This window comes from Carcharodon carcharias, chromosome 3 (assembly GCF_017639515.1).
Source record: "Carcharodon carcharias isolate sCarCar2 chromosome 3, sCarCar2.pri, whole genome shotgun sequence".
NCBI lineage: Eukaryota > Metazoa > Chordata > Chondrichthyes > Lamniformes > Lamnidae > Carcharodon > Carcharodon carcharias.
The window spans coordinates 68,665,756-68,685,467 of record NC_054469.1 but is presented as its reverse complement, the minus strand read 5'-3'; the positions used below and the strand labels follow the sequence as shown (position 1 = coordinate 68,685,467).

At 41.4% G+C, this 19,712-nt stretch overlaps 1 protein-coding gene across 1 annotated transcript in view; it reads left to right on the top strand.

Moving 5' to 3' along the window:
- The window catches only part of fam171a1 (family with sequence similarity 171 member A1), a 200,148-nt gene extending 181,352 nt beyond the window's left edge, over positions 1-18,796 (top strand). The window contains exons 6-8 of the mRNA XM_041185103.1: positions 14,704-14,820; positions 15,129-15,252; positions 16,038-18,796. Coding sequence (XP_041041037.1) covers positions 14,704-14,820; positions 15,129-15,252; positions 16,038-17,631 — 1,835 coding nt within the window. The 3' untranslated portion in view covers positions 17,632-18,796. The remainder of the gene's footprint in view (positions 1-14,703; positions 14,821-15,128; positions 15,253-16,037) is intronic.
- Positions 18,797-19,712: the final 916 nt, after the last annotated feature.

Sequence of the window (19,712 nt, the reverse complement as noted above, 5' to 3'; positions counted from 1 at the left end):
CAAACAGCAACATTCCCGTTCAGCAAAGCACTTTCCAATCTGTGCGTTCTTATTTTCCTTTCAGTTCTATAATTTATTTGTATTTCTTAACACATTTTTCACTGTGTAGGATTTGTTCGTCATAATTTCTCCAAATTTAATTTGTATCCAGTTATGTACTTTATGTGAAGAAAATTATTTAATTACTAACTTGTATTAATTTGTTAATGGGATGTGGATGTTGCAGGCAAAGCTCATATTTATGGCCCACCCCTAATTGCCCTTGTGAAAGCTGTGGTAAGCTGACTTGTCAATTGCAGTCAGTCACCACCCCTTGGGAATTGAGCTCCTTTGTCCATAATTCGACCAAAGCTGTAATGAGTTCTGGGGCTGAAGAATCCAAAATGAGCATGGGTGAGCAGGTTATTGGCGTGAAAGTGCCACATGATAGCACTGTCAGCAACATCTTCCATCCTTTTGCTGATGGCAAAGTATCAGCATGGCATTAGATAACATCAGTTTACTGATGGGACACTAATTAGCTGGAATGGATTTGCCCTGCTTTTTGTCAAGATGTTCCTGGTCAATTTTTCACATTGTTTTGATAGGTGCCAACATAGTAGCTGCACTGAACAATTTTGCTAAAGGCGCTCTTGTTCCAGAGCCCAAGTTTTCAACACTATAGCCAAGATGCTATCACGGCTCATAACCATTACTGTATCCATTCATTTCTTGATGACATGCTCTACTTGGCACTTCTGGCTGATAGTGGTTGCAAATGCCTCGGCTTTGACTATTCCATTTGTACTTGGCCCCACCATTGTTAAGAATGGGAACATTCATGGTACCTCCTCTGTCCATTAGTTATTTACTTGTCCGGCACTTTTCATGTCTGGATGTGGCAACTCTGCGGAACACTGATCTGACCCATTGACTGTAGAATCATTTGGCTCTGTCTATAACAAGCTGCATCTGCTGTTTTAGCACGTGTGTAGCCTGTGTTGTAGCTTCACCTGGTTGGTTGCATTATATGCCTGGTGCTGGTCCTGGCACGCTCTCCTGAGCTCTCCTTGAACCAGGGTTGATTGTAATTTTGGAGTGAGATGTGCTGGGCCACAAAGTTAAAAACTTAAATACAATTCTACTGTTGCTGATGACCCACAGCACCTCATGGATGCCCAATTTTGAGATGTTGGATCAGTTCTGAATCTATTTCATTTAGCATGATAGTAGTGCCACACAACACAATGAAGCATGTCCTCAGTGTTAAGACAGGAATTTGTCTCCACAAGGACTCTGCTATGATCACCACTACAAATACAATACCTATGCATCTATTAGGTTGGTGAAAACAAGGTTAAGTAGGATTTTTTCTTCATATTGGTTCTTTCACCACCTGCTGCCTTCCAAGTCTGGCAGCTATGTCCTTCACAGCTTGGTCAATAATGGTGCTACCAAGCCACTCTTGGTGATGGACAATGAAGTTTCCCACCCAAAGTTCATTGTGCCCTTGTTACCCTCAGCCCATCTTCCAAGTGATGTTCAACTTGAAAGAGTGCTGATTTATCAGCATGCAGCAGAGCAGTAGATGGTAATTAACAGGAGTTTTTTTGGCCCATATTTGACCTGTTGCATTGAGACTTCATGGGGTTCAGAGTCAATATTGAGGACCCCCAGGGCCACTCCTTCCTAACTGTTTACCACTGTATTGTCACCCCTGGTTGGGCTAACGGACTGTTGGAATAGGGCATACCCAGGGATGGTGACAGATGAGTCTGGGACATTGTCTGAAATGTATGATTCTGAGTATGGATATGTCAGGCTGTTGCATGACTGGTCTGTGGGACAGCTCTCCCAAGTTTAGTACAAGTCCATAGACTGGAGAAAAAATGGCAGACTTGGTTAACTAGCAATGACAAAAACAATCATATTATCATCACGCAGCCAGCTAACTGTACACCCTTAGAGAAACGAAGAAAGTCGGTCTTTTAGAATTCAAGAGCAGTGCCAAGTTCAAGATTCATGAAAAGGCACAACTTGGCCTTCCATCAGAAAATGAAAATTTCAGCGCCTGATACCTGAACTCAATGATAATCTCACCAATTTCCACTAATTTGTCATCTGAAATCCAGGGAAGAATGTGTATTGATTGGCCTGCATTGGAAATACGGATGAAACACCAAACAACTTTAGTGTGCCATCAAACAAGACTGTTCAAAACTTTTTATCTTGTACACAGCAGGACAGATTCACAAGAATGCCAAATATCCAAGGAAACACAATTTATACTGATGAGAAGAGGGTGCTGATTGGTTGACAAGTGGATTCTGATAGAGGTGTTTCCCTGGAGAATGCGTTAGGGAACAGTTAACTGCTCAGCTTTTGTTTAAATTCAAACCAGGTTGGTCAACTCTGATCAAGACATTGCCAAGGGAATGAATCAGGGGATGGCTGTCCGCCAAGTACTGCAAGCTCAACTGATAATATCAAATTGGTTGTCAGTATATTTCTTAACAAAATAAGGATTGTTTAACGTTGTCCAATTGCAGAATCATATCTAATGTTGGACACCATTTTAAGTTTTGCAAGCATGATCTAGTTTAGTATAATCAGTGCTTTGTCTGTTGCAAGCATTAAGGAACATGCTGTTTAATACGATCCCCAGTTGTTTGGATATATACAGCCTACATACATGGCATTACACCGGCATTGAGATTTATATATGACAATACTCATTTGTGTGGTAGGCAGAACAATTTTTCGGCTTGCTGGCAACATCCTGCTATTGGAGGATATCACTCACATTGCTACTGCATAGTAGCATTGTGAAATGGCTAGCTTCCCTATTGCTCAAATTCTTAAGATACCTTTCTCTTCCGGGGTAATCTGAGGTAGACTGGGCACTTTTCAGGAATGAAAGTGACAGCCTTAGGTCCATTCATGAGTTTGCGTGATATATGGCGAGCAATGATCTGATTGGGGTAGCCATTATCCCTATTTGTGACGTGCCCTATTTCAGCATCAAGCTTGCATGGTGAGCAAATGACTCGAGCCTATTTATGAGATTGCCGATAAGGCCAGTTTTATAGCACTTTGGACTATAGGAATCCCAAAGCATATATTAACCAGTGGGCTACCAGTAGACAGTAGTAGAGAACCCATTGACAGATTTCTCAACTAGCATGTTGAGGAATTAAGAATTGTAAGAATTTCCTTACTCACCTTAATTGGCTCCATCCTGCACTCAAATTCACCTTTTGAAAAGGAGAAGTCAAATGAGCTCCCTTTCCTTGATGTGCTAGTATTCAGGCTTACACGGTGAGAAAATGGCTTGGGCCCTATTTAGGAGGTTACCGATAAAGTCAATCTCATAGCACTTGGAACTGTAGGAATCCCAATGCATATATTAGCCAGTTTTTGGCAGTCAAGCCAAAAAGGTCTTCTGCCAACCACACAATGAATAATGTTATATCTGAATTTCAATGCTGGCGTGATGTCAGGTATGTCAGTTGTATATGTCCCAATGAAGGGGACTCGCATCAAATGGCACCTTCATGTTCACAACAGGCTAGTTTTCTCAACTAGCACATTGAGGAATTAAGAATGGTAAGAATTTCCTTACTCACAATGGGCTCCATCCTGCACTCAAATTCACCTTCGAAATGGAGCAGTCAAATCAGCTCCTTTTCCTTGATATGCTAGTTGAAAAATCTGCCAATGGGTTGTTGTCTACTGTTTACTGCAAGCCCACTTTCACTGGTTAATATACGTATTGGGATTCCTACAGCTCCACGTGCTATAAGATTGGCCTTATTGGCAACCTCCTAAATAGGGCCCGAGCCATTTTCTCATTGTGCAAGCTTGATGTCGAAATAGACACACCAAAGCATCCTGCAGGACATTGGGTACTCCAATCAGATCATTGTTTGCTGTATATCGCATAAACTCACAAAAGGACCTAAGGCTGCTGCTTCTGATCCTGAATAGTGCCCAATCTACCTCAGAATACCCTGGTAAAGGCAAAGTGTCTTAAAAAACTTGAGCAACAGGTGAAACTAGCCATTTCATGTTGCTACTATGCAGTAGCAATGCGAGCAGTATTATCCACTAATACGATGTGCTGCCTTCAAGCCAAAAAGACATTTCTGCCTACCAAACAAATGAATGAAGTGATATATAATTTTCAATGTTGATGTGATGCCAGGTATGTAGGCCTTATGTCCCAATGATTGGGGATAGTATCAAATAGAATGTCTCATCATCTGTTTGCAACATGCAAAGTACTGATCATACTCAACCACTCCGTGCTTGCAAAACTCCAAACATAAGTGTTCAACATTAGATGTGATTCTGTGATTAGACAACACTTGTTAAAGAGTCCTGGCTGTGCTAAGAATTAAACTGGCAACCAATTTAAAATTATCAGTCAGGTTCGCAATGTGGCTCACTAATGCATGCGAGAAGCTACATATGTTCACAAACAGGGCCCTGTCCTTTGCAAGCAGAAAGCATATTTCCATGCTTTGCACCTTTTTCAACTAAAGTTTGGGAAACAGCTATTCACTAATTCATTCGCCATGGCAATGCTTTGACCAATCAAAGTTAACCTGCCTGGTTTGAATTTAAGCAAAAGCTTGGCAGTTAACTTTTCCCTGTTGCATTCTCCAGGGCAATGCCTCTACCAATCAGCGCCCACTTGTCAACCAACCAGCACCCTCATGCAGTGCGAATTGTTGTTCCCTTTGATATTTGGTATTCTTGCGAATCTATCCTGATGTGTGCAAGATGAAAAGATTTGACAGCATGTCTTTCTTTTTCAGCAATACTCAAGTTCTATACTACCAAACAACTATTTTACTTAAATCAGTTTAAGTATAATAAAGCTAATTTTTTTCATTGTTAAAATCAAGAAAACCTGTCCAGTTTGGTTCTTTTATGAACACCGTGCATAAACAATTCAACACTGACTGAATTGGCAAATATATCCTTAAAAAAAAACTGATGCAGTTAAACGAGGAGAGGGCAAAGAGGGGAGCCATTTAACCCCCCTCACCTGATCATAACATCTTGTATGACGGATGGCATAAAATTCAAGCTCATCATGATATTCAAGTGGAAAAATCTGGAAGAGGAATTTCAGAAAGGTGTGTCGTCATCCATGTTTACGAGGAAGGCTGGATGGATGAAGGCAGTTGCAAGAAATGGATCAAAGAATTGTGGAATTTGAGACCAGGAGGACTGCACACACGAAAAAGATTGTATGTCTGGTACATATTCAAATTCTGCCTTGTTAACAACGTAGTCCGTGATATGAGCTCAACCAACACAGATGTTATTCCAAGCCATTCTGCGAGTGTTATTCAGCCCTTGGATGTGTGTATAAAGAAATCTCTCAAGGCCAGTATTTGAAAGATGTGGAGCATTTGGATGCTGGAAGGTGAAAAATCATTCACTAAAGTTGGAAGTACGCGAGCAGCCTCACTAGCAACATTGTGTCAATGGGCCATAGGCAAGTGAAATAAATTTGATCCCAATATTGTCAAAAAAATCATTTCCTAATGTGGGATATACAACGTGCACAGCAGTATAGAAGATGTTTGCTTGTGGAATGATGCCAATGTTATTATCAATGATTATGAAGACAGAAGGTCCATGTGAAGATGTTATACAACCAGGTGATTGAGATAAATTGTCTGGCAATTCAGATGGTGATTAGAATGTTTTGAAGGATTTCAGCATGCAGTGTTAATTAATAACTAATTTGTTTATATTGCATTGAATGAAATATGTATAATTCCTAATGTTATAAAATGTATATTGATTTCACTTGGGCCCAAGTCAAGCGCATGTGTCAACCACTCAAACATTACCCATGTAAAAGTCGATCCCAAAAAATTGGTCTCAAAAATTCAACTTTTACATGATGTATATCCAGAAACATCTACACCATATCCATATTTCTAAGTGGAAAGCCTTTGGAAACATGAATTACCCCACTAACTGGTTTGTTACACCCCATAATAATAGCCTTAATTTTATGAAGTGTATACAAGGACAAGAATTTTAAATACAATGCTTTGGCAGATTTCCATAGTCCATTGGTTATCACTTGGCTACTTCTCAGAAGGGATTCTCATGATTCTCAAAACATCAAGGAACAAATGCTTAAGATAGATCAAAATACCTTCATCAACATCACAGACGAGGGAACTGTGTGAGGATCTTCTGGGTCTTCTAAGAAGGGAAATTACAGGCCGATTAGCCTGACCTCGTCGTTGGTAAGATTTTAGAGTCCATTATTAAGGATGAGATTTCAGAATACTTGGAAGTGCATGGTAAAATAGGGCAAAGTCAGCATGGTTTCATCAAGGGGAGGTCATGCCTAACAAATCTGTTAGAATTCTTTGAGGAGGTAATAGGCAGGTTAGACAAAGGAGAGCCAATGGATGTTATCTACTTGGACTTCCAGAAGGCCTTTGACAAGGTGCCACACAGGAGGCTGCTCAGTAAGATAAGAGCCCATGGTGTTAGAGGCAAGGTACTAGCATGGATAGAAGATTGGCTGTCTGGCAGGAGGCTGAGAGTGGGGGTAAGGGGGTCCTTCTCAGGATGGCAAGCGGTGACTAGTGGAGTTCTGCAAGGGTCAGTGTTGGAACCACAATTTTTCACTTTATACATTAATGATCCAGATGAAGGAACTGAGGGCATCCTGGCTGAGTTTGCAGATGAGACAAAGATAGGTGGAGGGACGTAATATTGAGGAGGCAGGGAGGCTGCAGAAGGATTTGGACAGGTTAGGAGAATGGACAAAAATGTGGCAGATGGAATACAATGTGGGGAAGTGTGAGGTCATGCACTTTGGTAGGAAGAATAGAGGCATAGACTATTTTCCAAATGGGGAGAGAATTCAGAAATCTGGAGTGCAAAGGGACTTGGGAGTCCTAGTCCAGAATTCTCTTAACCTTAACTTGCAAGTTGAGTCGGTAGTTAGGAAGGCAAATGCAATGTTGGCATTTATTTTGAAAGGACTAGAATATAAAAGCAGGTATGTGATGCAGAGGATTTATAAGGCTCTGATCAGTCCACGCTTAGAATATTGTGAGCGATTTTGGGCCCCGTATCTCAGGAAGGATGTGCTGGCCTTGGAGAGGGTCCGGAGGAGGTTCACGGGAACGATCCCAGGAATGAAAGGCTTAACATATGAGGAACGTTTGAAGGCTCTGGGTCTATATTCGATGGAGTTTAGAAGGATGAGCGTGGATCTGATTGAAACTTACAGAATACTGAAAGGCCTGGATAGAGTGGACGTAGGGAAGATGTTTCCATTAGTAGGAGAGACTAGGACCCAAGGGCACAGCCTCAGAGTAAAGGGAAGACCTGTTAGAACAGAGATGAGGAGAAACTTCTTTAGCCAGAGAGTGGTGAATCTATGGAATTCATTGCCACAGAAAGCTGTGGAGACCAGGTCATTGAGTGTATTTAAGACCAAGATCGATAGGTTCTTGATTGGTATGGGGATCAAAGGTTACGGGGAGAAGGCGGGAGAATGGGGTTGAGAAATTTAACAGCCATGATTGAATGGCAGAGCAAACTCTGGGCTGAATAGCCTAATTTCTGCTCTTATCTTATGGTCTATAACCTACACCCACACAATGTATTATATTCATAGATTCAGCTAATAATTGGAGCCTGATGTTCTGAATCATAAATTTATCATCTACACATTGGATTAACTTGGAATTTTGAATACATATCTCTTATTTCTCCACGTTGTTTTAAAGTTGGTGTCAATGATTTTGATTGGAATTTAAAGTCCTTTTCTGTTCACCAATTTATATGCTGATTACGCCTGGTTCAGAAAATTGCTGATTAGTAAAAGTAAACTTTCATAATTGGCCAGGAATTTTTATTCAAAAGCAATATCATAGCTGTTGGCTAGCAATTTTACTCGTTATTTTTGCAGTCTCTCAAGCTTTTCTGGAAGAGATTACAGTGTTTGCTTTTTTGGAAAATAAATAAGCTTCAATTATTCTGTGAAGGCCTTATCAGAAAAGATGTCAATACTGTGTGCAAGAAACCAAATTTTCTGATAGATGTGGGCCCAGGTATACACCGTGAAGAGAATTGCATAGAGTGAATAAATTTATAGGACAAACAACCTGGCTTGGTCTGATTGCCAATTTATCTCCAGGTTCCATCTCAAAGTTGAGCAAGGGAGGTTAGCTTCTATCTTAACCTCTGATTCATTTTCTGCATTGTCCAAACTCAGATGCAGAGACAAAAGGACTTATTTAAGCTACTATAGGCTGAATCTAATTCATAACTCGCATTTACAGTGTCTTTCTAAAGTCATAGAATTATACAGGGCAAAAACAGGCCCTTTTGGCCTATCATGTCCATGCTGGCCATCAAGCACCTACCTATTCTAATCCCGTTTTCCAACATTTGGCAGTAGTCCTGTATGCTATCGCGTTTCAAGTGCTCATCTAAGTGCTTCTTAAATGTTGTGAGCGTTCCACCCTCTACCACTCCCTCTGGCAGTGTGTTCCAGATTCCAAGCACCCTCTAGGTGAAATAAACTTTTCCTCAAAACCCCTCTAAACCTTCTGTCCCTTAGTGCAGGTGTCAATAACCAGAGGGCATTGATTTAAGCTAAGGAGAAAAGTTTCTTCCTATTTCCTGATCTATGCCCCTCATAATTTTGTATCCCTCTTATCAGGTCCCCCTCAGCCTTCTCTGCTCTAAGGAAAACAACCCTAGCTTATCCAGTCTCTCTCCATAGCTGAAACGCTCTAGCCCAGGCAACATCCTTGTGAATCTTCTCTGCACCCTCTCCAGTGCAGTCACATCCTTCCTATAGCGTAGCGACCAGAACTGCACGCAGTACTCCAGCTGTGGCCTAACTAGCATTTTATACAGCTCCAACATAACCTCCCTGCTCTTATATTCTATGCCCCAGCTAATAAAGACAAGTATCCCATGTGGGGGAGGTGGTGGCATAGCGGTATTGTCGCTGGACCAGGGTAATGCTCTGGAGACTCGGGTTCGAATCCCACCACGTCAGCTGGTTCAATAAACATCTGGAATTAAAAGTCTAACGATGACCATGGAACCATTGTCGATCAATGTAAAACCCTAGTTCACTAATGTCCTATAGGGAGGGAAATCTGTCATCTGTCATCCTTATCAGGCCCAGCAGAGGTGGTGGCACAGTGGTATACAGTTGCCCTGGGAGTCCTTAAATTTCACTCCAGACCCCATGAAGTCTCATGGCATCAGGTCAAACATGGGCAAGGAAACCTCCTGCTGATTAGCACATACCACCTGCCCTCAGCTAATGAATCATTGCTCCTCCATGTTGAAGACTACTTGGAGGAAGCACTGAGGTGGCAAGGGCACAGAATGTACTCTGGATGGAGACTTCAATGCCCATCACCATGAGTAGCTCAGTAGCACCACTACTGACAGTATATGAAATAAGGTAAATGAGCTTGTGGCGCAGATTGAAATTGGCAGGTATGATGTGGTGGGCATCACGGAGACATGGCTGCAAGGGGATCAGGACTGGGAGTTAAATATCCAAGGATATACATCCTATCGAAAAGATAGCCAGGTTGGCAGAGGGTGTGGGGTTGCTTTGTTAGTAAGAAATGAAATTAAGTCGATAGCAAGAAATGACATAGGGTCAGATGATGTAGAATCTGTGTGGGTAGAGTTGAGGAACCGCAAAGGTAAAAAAAAACATAATGGGAGTTACGTACAGGCCTCCGAACGGTAGTCAGGATGTGGAGCACAAGATACACCAGGAGATAGAAAAGGCGTGTAAGAAAGGCAAGGTTACAGTGATCATGGGGGATTTCAATATGCAGGTAGACTGGGAAAATCGGGTTGGCAATGGATCCCAAGAAAAGGAATTTGTGGAATGTCCACGAGATGGCTTTTTGGAGCAGCTTGTGGTGGAGCCCACTAGGGAACAGGCAATTCTAGATTTAGTAATGTGTAATGAGGCAAATTTGATAAGGGAGCTTAAGGTGAAGGAACCCTTAGGAGGAAGTGACCATAATATGATAGAATTTACCCTGCAATTTGAGAGGGAAAAGCGGGAATCAGATGTAACGGTATTACCATTGAATAAAGGCAACTACAGAGGCATGAGGGAGGAGCTGGCCAGAATTGACTGGGAGATGAGCCTAGCAGGAAAGACAGTGGAACAGCAATGGCAGGAGTTTCTGGGAGTAATTTGGGAGACACAGCAAAAATTCATCCCTAGGAAGAAGAAGCATACTAAAGGGAGGCCGAGGCAACCATGGCTGACAAGGAAAGTCAGGGACAGCATAAAAGCTGAAGAGAAAGCTTTAAGGAAGCTAAAAGAAAGCTAAAGGAAACCAGGGGATTGGGAAGCCTACAAAGACCAACAGAGGACAACTAAAAAAGAAATAAGGAGGGAGAAGATTAAATATGAGGGTAAACTAGCCAGTAATATAAAAGAAGATTGCAAGAGTTTTTATTAGATATATAAAGGGTGAGGGAGAGGCAAAAGTGGACATTGGGCTGCTGGAAACTGACGTTGGAAAAGTAGTAGTGGGGAACAAAGGGATGGCGGAGGAACTGAATAGGTACTTTGCGTCAGTCTTCACAGTGGAAGACACGAGTAACATACCCAAAGTTCAAGAGAGTCGGAGGGCAGAGGTAAGTATGGTGGCCATTACCAAGGAGAAGGTGCTAGGAAAACTGAAAGGTCTGAAGGTGGATAAATCACCTGGGCCAGATGGATTACACCCCAGAGTTCTGAAGGAGATAGCTGAAGAGATAGTGGAGGCGTTAGTGGTGATTTTTCAGGAATCACTGGAGTCAGGGAGGATCCCAGAGGACTGGAAAATCGCTAATGTAACCCCCCATTTAAGAAGGGATTGAGGCATAAGACAGGAAATTACAGGCCAATTAGCCTGACCTCGGTCATTGGTAAGATTTTAGAGTCCATTATTAAAGATGAGATTTCAGAATAGTTGGAAGTGCATGATAAAATAGGGCAAAGTCAGCATGGTTTCATCAAGGGGAGGTCATACCTGACAAATCTGTTAGAATTCTTTGAGGAGGTAACGAGTAGGTTAGACAAAGGAGAGCCAATGGATGTTATCTACTTGGACTTCCAGAAGGCCTTTGACAAGGTGCCGCACAGGAGGCTGCTCAGTAAGATAAGAGCCCATGGTGTTAGAGGCAAGGTACTAGCATGGATAGAAGATTGGCTGTCTGGCAGGAGGCTGAGAGTGGGAATAAGGGGGTCCTTCTCAGGATGGCGAGCGGTGACTAGTGGAGTTCTGCAAGGGTCAGTGTTGGGACCACAATTTTTCACTTTATACATTAATGATCCAGATGAAGGAACTGAGGGCATCCTGGCTAAGCTTGCAGATGAGACAAAGATAGGTGGAGGGACAGGTAGTATTGAGGAGGCAGGGAGGCTGCAGAAGGATTTGGACAGGTTAGGAGAATGGGCAAAGAAGTGACAGATGGAATACAGTGTGGGGCAGTGTGAGGTCATGCACTTTGATAGGAAGAATAGAGGCATAGACTATTCTCTAAATGGGGAGAGAATTCAGAAATCTGGAGTGCAAAGGGACTTGGGAGTCCTAGTCCAGGATTATCTTAAGGTTAACTTGCAGGTTGAGTTGGTAGTTAGGAAGGCAAATGCAATGTTGGCATTTATCTTGAGAGGACTAGAATATAAAAGCAGGGATGTGCTGCTGAGGCTTTATATGGTCAGACCATATTTAGAATATTGTGAGCAATTTTGGGCCCCGTATCTCAGGAAGGATGTGTTGGCCTTGGAGTGGGTCCAGAGGAGGTTTGGGCATGGACTGCTTCAGCATCTGAAGAGTCATGAATGGTGTTGAACATTGTGCAATCATCAGCAAACATCCCCATTTCTGATCTTATAATAGAAGGAAGGTCATTGATGAAACAGCTGAAGATAGTTGGGCCTCGGACACTACCCTGAGGAACACCTCCAGTGATTTCCTGGAGCTGAGATGACTGGCCTCCAACAACCACAACCATGTTTCTTTCTGCCAGGTTTGACTTCAACCAGCGGAGAGTTTTCCCCGATTCCTATTGACTCCAGTTTTGCTAGGGCTCCGTGTTGCCACACTCGGTCAAGGGCAGTCACACTCACCTCACCTCTGGAGTTCAGCTCTTTTGTCTGTGTTTGAACCAAGGCTGTAATGGCGTCATGAGCTGAGTGGCCCTGCTGGGACTCAAATTGAGCATCACAATGCATGTATTTTTGCTGCCTCTAGCTTGTAATGGAGGTTCTTTTTTTGGTCATGTGCGTTTTAATAAGGCAGCAATGGATTCATTGATAACTGAGCAGTAAGTGCCTTCATTTGTAGTTAATATCGAGGCAGGTAGATCAAGTCGGAAAAGTTATCCACTCCACAGACCTACCTGGGTTTAAAGGGCTTTGTTAGATTAAATTTTTCACTCCAGGGAGCCAGAAGTGGGATCGAGTCATACCGGACAACCCTGGAAGCAGGTCCTGAGCGACCAAGGGGTTGGGTGAGTGTTGAAGCAGGCTGGTTAGGTGTCCCACTTCCGTTCTCTGGGACCTTGTCCCAGTTGTTTTAGAAGTGGTTAGACCCTCTAGCCCTGACCCCTCACACTCTGTCACACCCCATGCCATCCCACTGTGGCCCCTGCATGCCAACTCATCACCCACCCACCCCTATGACACTCGTAACCCCATACTACCTCCATGTCAACCCATGCCCCCCTCATATACCCCATATATCCAACCTTACCCAGTATCCACTATGGGCAGAACTGTGGAGCCATGCAGAGATGAAAAAAAACTAACAGTTAAATACAGATCTCACTCATACAAATAACTCTAAATCGTGCAACCCATTCAAATGTTTTAAATCTCCTCAAGTGGTTAATCTCTTATTTTTAAAAAAAGCAAACTTCTGATCAAAGTCCACAACAAAGACAGCTAATCCTTTCATCGCCTCTTTAAACAGTGGATCAAACTGCGAACCCGAAATCCCCTGCTGAGATAATTGTAGCCTCTGAAACTCGGCCAAACATTCATAATGAACTAATAACCCTCTGGGAAATATCAATTAGGACAGCTATTGAAATGGCATTACCAAATGGCCTATTAATCAAAGCAGTCCAGCTGGGTTTGTTTAAACTCACTGACAGCTTGAACTTGTACTTTTCATGTTGAAGGAGCATAGGATTTAAAAAAAACTTCAGACCACAGCACTTAAGCAGATCTTATATGTCTTTCAAGAGAATTTACGCCTGCTCCATCAATTTGTGACTCCCATGCTATGATTTAAGATAAACAGCAAAACTGGGATCTGTGAGATCTTAGCCCTAAGTCCAAATGGCCCTGCTGTGTTCAGGTTTCCCTCCTGTGTGAATCATACCCCTTTCCCCTGCCCACAAAAATGTGATCTTATGGAAATGGGGGTGAGACTTCTGCATCTGGGTCCCACCCAGTATTTTTAAAGGTCCTCAATTGTTTCTGTCCAGATGGTACAGTCTTCTTCAAATAATTTAGTAATGGAGAAGGGGATGCGGAGTAATGAATGAATGATTTCAAGGCATGAGCGTTTGCTATTTTAGTAACTTTGTAACATGAAAACAGTCCTGTAACATAAATCCAGAACAAAGCAAAATTAATTACCCTTGTGTTCAAGTATCACTGACAAGGATATGTTTTCATAGAATTAATTCATGTCGTCCTCTATAATTAATGCATTTTGAGCAACTAATCAAACTGACAAATCAGTCACAATGGACAATCGATCGATCACTAAGAATGACACCTGTATTCCAAACATTCATAGCTATGGGTTTATATATGCTGCATCATAAGGTATTGCATTACAAAATTAAAGATAAATATATTGAGAAAGGTCACACTTATTTATGGAAATGCTATATAATGCATTGGTGAGAGTTATATTGCAATCTGATGTTGGAGCTGTGGCCTCCTGATATTTACCTTGTATAAACCTGTTAAACGTACAATTGAGAGCAAATTTTAATATCGGTAGGTGGCTGTGCTTATTTCATGGAAGGGCTAGGAAGAAGACTGGCAAGGTACCCTTTGTCAAGCTTGGTTTGTCTTGTTGACTGCGTGCATCGCCCATACACCCTTTGCTCACTTGAGAATATCTTGTGGTTTTGAATGTTGAATAAACGGTTGTGCAGCTACCTTGATTTGGTATTTGGCCTTAATTATCAAGAAATGCGAACAATACATTCTTGTTCTTTTATACAGTGTATGTACTATGCATATGTGCCATCTAGTGATTGGTGAGAGGTTTGCACAAAAGTGAAGCATTTTTGAACAATTGAGATTGGCAAATATAAATGATGAGAAATAATCTATGAAGTATTCATTTCAGTTACAAAATAGATGTTGAATTGCCTTTATTTAATGATTTATGTTAAGCTGGATCTCACACAGACCATAATGCCATATCTGAAGAGAAGAAGCTGCAGAGAAGACAAATTTTCAAAATACTGTTTTCCACCCACCTTTTCAGTGCCGCTAAAAACAACATTGGTTCCTTTTAAATTATTAGAGCAAATTGGGTGTGTTTCTTTACAAGGGTGCCCAATTTTCAAGTATTAGCTTAATAAAGTAAATTATTTTTGGAATAAATGTGACTATAATTTGAATCAAAGTTTCCTTTTTGATTACTGTTTCTTTAGGTGCTTGGTTAAAGAGTGGATTGGGCCTTGTACAAAGAGAAGGGGACTATCTCACTTGGACATACTTCGCTCCACAGTTGGGTTACTGGGTTGCAGCCATGTCCCCTCAAAGCCCAGGTAAATCATTTGGGAGAATTGTAGCCAAGTTTGAGGATAAAAATAGATGTTGGAGGTTGAAAATAATGGACTAGAACACTGAAGTACTGTATTGACATTTGAACGATATTGAAAATGAAGATGGTTGATAAATATCGGTGCTACTTTCCTAAGTACTCTATAGTGAATAGACTTTTTTTAAAATTTTACATATACAGTAGAAAGGGCATGCTGTCTCCTTCATAAATGTACTCTGGTGATGTTTGCTAAATTATGCATCTCAACCAAAATAAGAAGCTATTTGATATGATTTAATTTGCGTATTTCAGGTAATATGGGTCCTGTTGGAGCCAGTGACTTCTCTGTCTATCATACAGCCTTCCTGTTGGCCATCCTTGGAGGGATGACTGTCATTCTGCTGGTCCTGCTTTGCTTACTCATCTATTATTGCAGGTAACCTTTCAAAGGAAAATATTTTCCAAAACTAAAGCAGAGCACCTCAAAATAATCCATTTCCAAAGGATGAGGTTTTTTTTATTATCTAAAGAATTTTTAGTCTTCAGTTATATTAATGTATTTTATCCAATATGTTATACCACAATTTAGTAGGAAATTGCTCCATGCTGTGACTCTTCATTGAGTTCCCAATCTCAGCCATGCTCTCAAGGAAGCATCTGTTGGTTGAGAAACTGTGTTTGGATTGGGAAATTAAAATACATAGTGGAGAAACAATGATAATTTTTTTTGTACCAAAAAAGCTTTATTGAAACATGTTTATTCATTATAGTAAACACAGTTGATGTGAAAATTTTAGCATTAATACAAAAATCTCAATTATAATTAAAAAGGAAAACTATTGGGAGCATTTTACAGCCCTGGAGATGTTCTTTGAGAGATTTTTTTAAAGAAAACGTGTGGAACTTTTTTGCATTGTCTGTTGCAACAAATGTTTTTGTGATGATTGGGATTTGTTTACTTACCAAGTATATCTCTTTAATGCTATTAGATTTGTGTTTGCGAAGTATAAAGAGCTAAAATAACAGCCATTGCAAGTGAGTTTATTTAAGTAATCACTAGTTGCTTTTTAAATTGCCAGGTAACTTTTCAAGGAAAACCTTTGATGTATTTAGTTTATTCTTAAACATATTTCAGATTAAACTTTATTTTTGTTATGTAAAGTTATTGCCAATACAACCTGAAATATTGTTTCCTTTCCACCCCACTCATTTTTCTTACAGGAGGAAATGCTTAAAACCCCGTCAACACCATAGGAAAATTCAGCTGCCTTCTGCATTAGACAGTTCTAAGAAGGACCAAGCAACTTCCATGTCTCACCTCAATTTAATTAGTGCAGTCCACATGGAACTGGTATCAGCCAATGGAGAGGCAGATGTTCATACACCAATGCTGAAACCCTCATATAGTACTTCACGAGAATTCAGTTCTAGAGAAGAATTAATTTTACATAAAGACCCATCTTTGAGAGAGACCTTAAAGGAAGACTATTGTAGGTCCCCTCCTAATAACTATCACCTCAAAAAGACTAGATCAATTGATGCTTCTGAGGATTTTGAATCTCCTATGAGAGAAGACTATAGAAAAAGCTACAATTCAATTGCTTCCCAGCCATTACTGGATAAAAGAGATAAAGAAGTTCAGGCTTCAATAAGCCTTCTTACCACTGACAGTAAAAGTAGTATCCGAGAACCAGATTATCAACTGACATATGTTCCTGACAAAGCACAAAAAGTGGATAGAAAAACAACTGATTACATGATGTCCCGGTCAGTTGACCATCTTGAAAGACCAACCTCTTTTCCTCAGCCAGGCCAGTTGCTCTGTTGCAGTTCAGCAGATGAGGTGAATGACAATGTTTATAGAAAAGTGCTACCTACATTGGTCATTCCTGCCCATTATATGAAGTTGCCTTTGGATTATCCGTCCTTGGGGCAGCCTTTGACGGCACCAGCAGAACAACAGCTAGAGTTGGAAAGGTTACAGGCAGAGCTTTCTATTTCTCAACAACAGGTGCACCCACATTCTCAACAGCAACAGCAAGTGACACCACAAACTTTATCACAGCAGCAGCTTCAGGAAACAGAAGGTGGAGATTGGAGTCCACAATCATCCACCATGTCAGAATCAGTATCCATCCCAGCATCACTAAGTGAAGCTGCAATGGCTCAGATGAATGGAGAAGTTCAACTCTTTACAGAAAAAGCACTGCTGGAACTAGCTGGAGGGAAGCCTCTCCCTCACCCTCGAGCTTGGTTTGTTTCCCTAGATGGCCGGGCAAACGCCCAGGTTAGACATTCTTACATTGACTTACAGAAAGCTGGAAAAAATGGGAGCAATGATGCAAGTTTGGATTCTGGTGTGGACATGAATGAACCAAAACCTTCCCGAAAGGGAAAAGAAGCACGAGAACGGAATCTTTCTGGCAGTATGACGTACACAAGGCTGGTATACGTGGATGACATGGAGCAGAGTGGTAGTGAAAGTGGGACAGCTGTCTGCAGCCCAGAGGACGCTTCGATGAAGCCGCTAGTGGATGGATCAGCTGAAAGAGATAGTGGCACAACTGTAGGATTACAGAATGAAAACATACAGAGAATTGAAGAAATTGAGGAGTGTCTTCCAACTAATCCACAACACACAGAGAATGCTGATACTGATGATAAAATGATGAATAATGAAAATGACCGTATTAATGACAATGATCAAATCAATGAGAATGATGACAATGACAGCACTGAAGACCAAGACGAGGATAAAAAAAGCCCTTGGCAGAAACGGGAGGAAAGACCTTTAATGGCTTTTAATTTGAAATGATCACTTACAAGTTTACTCTCACTGGAGTAAAAAATAGATTGCCAAATATTTTATGAACGTGCTTGTTCAGTTGTGAAAATTTGAGATATTTGAAAGAGGAAAAATCATGAATATATTTCAAAGGAACTGTGAATGCTGTGCTGGTCTTTCAGATATTATTGGAAAAAATTCAGAGAGTTTTCCAAGCTTTTGTTGCTCAAATGAAGGCCTATGAGACAGCCAGATGATTATAGAAAGACAATAACTTCAAATTTATTTTTGCCATAAATGACCTATTGTATGAAATAATCAATTTCATGCCAGATATTTTACCTGAATATCCCAGTAGTGGTGGCAGTTGATGGGTTTCAACTTATTTGCCAGAATTATACTGTAATAGTGTGTTAAAGGGAAACATACTGTGTCCACAATTATAGAATATTTGAAAGAAAGGCTATGCATTGCTGCTTTTAAAATTATGTTGCTTAACTTACTTGTCACGTCTAATATTTGTTGTAAACTATTTTCTTTAAGATTGTTTATTCCATTAGACTTAATATTGTTAGAGCATTTAGCTACCAGTATGCTGTGAATGACCATACTCAGTGATGGCACAAGCCACTGATTAAAACCAAACTCCTCTTTTTTTAAAAAAAAAATCTGGTCCGGTATTCTCCAAGTGCCTTCATGTTTTCCACTAAACAAACCCTATTTCAATAGTTCTTGTCTCTGGACCCTTGAAATCCTGCTTTTCATAATTGTCAGTTTTTTGACAGTTCCTTATTGACTTGCATGCAATTATCAACCAGTTGTGCTTTTTTGACATGCTTAAAATACAACAGTATACTGTAGTTAGTAACGTGTATTGTATTACTGGTTTTGCTGTTGAACTACAGGTAGATTAGAGAACTTTTACAGAGACATGAAGAAAGTAGCCATGACTGGATGTTCTGTATATATTGTATGTTTGGCTGCAGTTAAATATTTTAATTGCTAGCATTCCCAATGTCTTTCCAATCTGGGATAATTAAGTGGTCAAGACTGAGTGATCAATGTGTTTAAGCCAACATTTTATCCTTCTGTATCATTTTACAGTGCCAGGATTCCTTTTCTGTACAACCTTTTGGATTGGTTGCTTGTTTCTATAAAGCTGATTATTCGAAATAAATCTTGGGTAAAAGCTGAACTTTGTTGTATTTATTTTTTGAAAAGTTTCCCAGTTAGTCTTTTTTTAGTCCTTTTATATACCTTTCATTAAATACATAGGGCAGAATTTTGCATTTGATGGGTGGGCGGGTCTTGTCTCCGGAGGACGGGAAGAGGAGGGCCCCCCCCACGTCACCAGGCAGGAGTGGCAGGAGGTGGCGGAGGCTGTAAGCTCCCATGATGCTGTACGCACACCAGAACGCAGTGCCACAAGCGCTTCAATGATTTGTTGCGCTCTGGAAGAGTGAGTACCATGCCAGCCTTGGCCATTTGACCCAGCAGGTAGCCTTAGCCTTTGAGCCCCCCCAATCCCCGCAACCCTCCCCCACGCTTTTGTGTCGTTACTGCACTGCGCATTTGGAGCAGGCTGGGTGGGCAAATAGATAGTGACCATGCTTACATCAGCCTTAGTGGTTGAGGAGAAGATGGGTTCTCCCTACAGCATATGTTGGTGTTTGTCGCATTTGAATAGTCTGGGGGCAACCTGCAGGGGAGGCAGCCAGACACATACTCAGAACTCCAACACGTCTTATTGATGGTGTTGAGATGGTGGAAGGGGAGCCTCAAGGTGTCGTGGCCAAGAGCCATCTCCTGGCCTCAGCGCCGCACCTAGTTGCGCCTCCTTGCCATGGGCGCTAAGACCCGTGTGTTATTCAAAGTGATGGACGCCAAATGTGTCCAAGGTGGCCGTTGTGGGAGAGGGTTGGGACCAGCCATACTATCTTCTGGGGACTGATTACCAGTAGTGTGGACAGGAGCTGCTGGAGGCCTCAGATAGGCCACTGTGGTTGGGGTGTGGCGTGCGTGTGCAGAGTACATGAGCGATCAACCCCAATAAATGCTCTTCTCTGTTCTGCAGGCAAAAACTGAGAGCAATATGCGGGAACGTCAGTGGA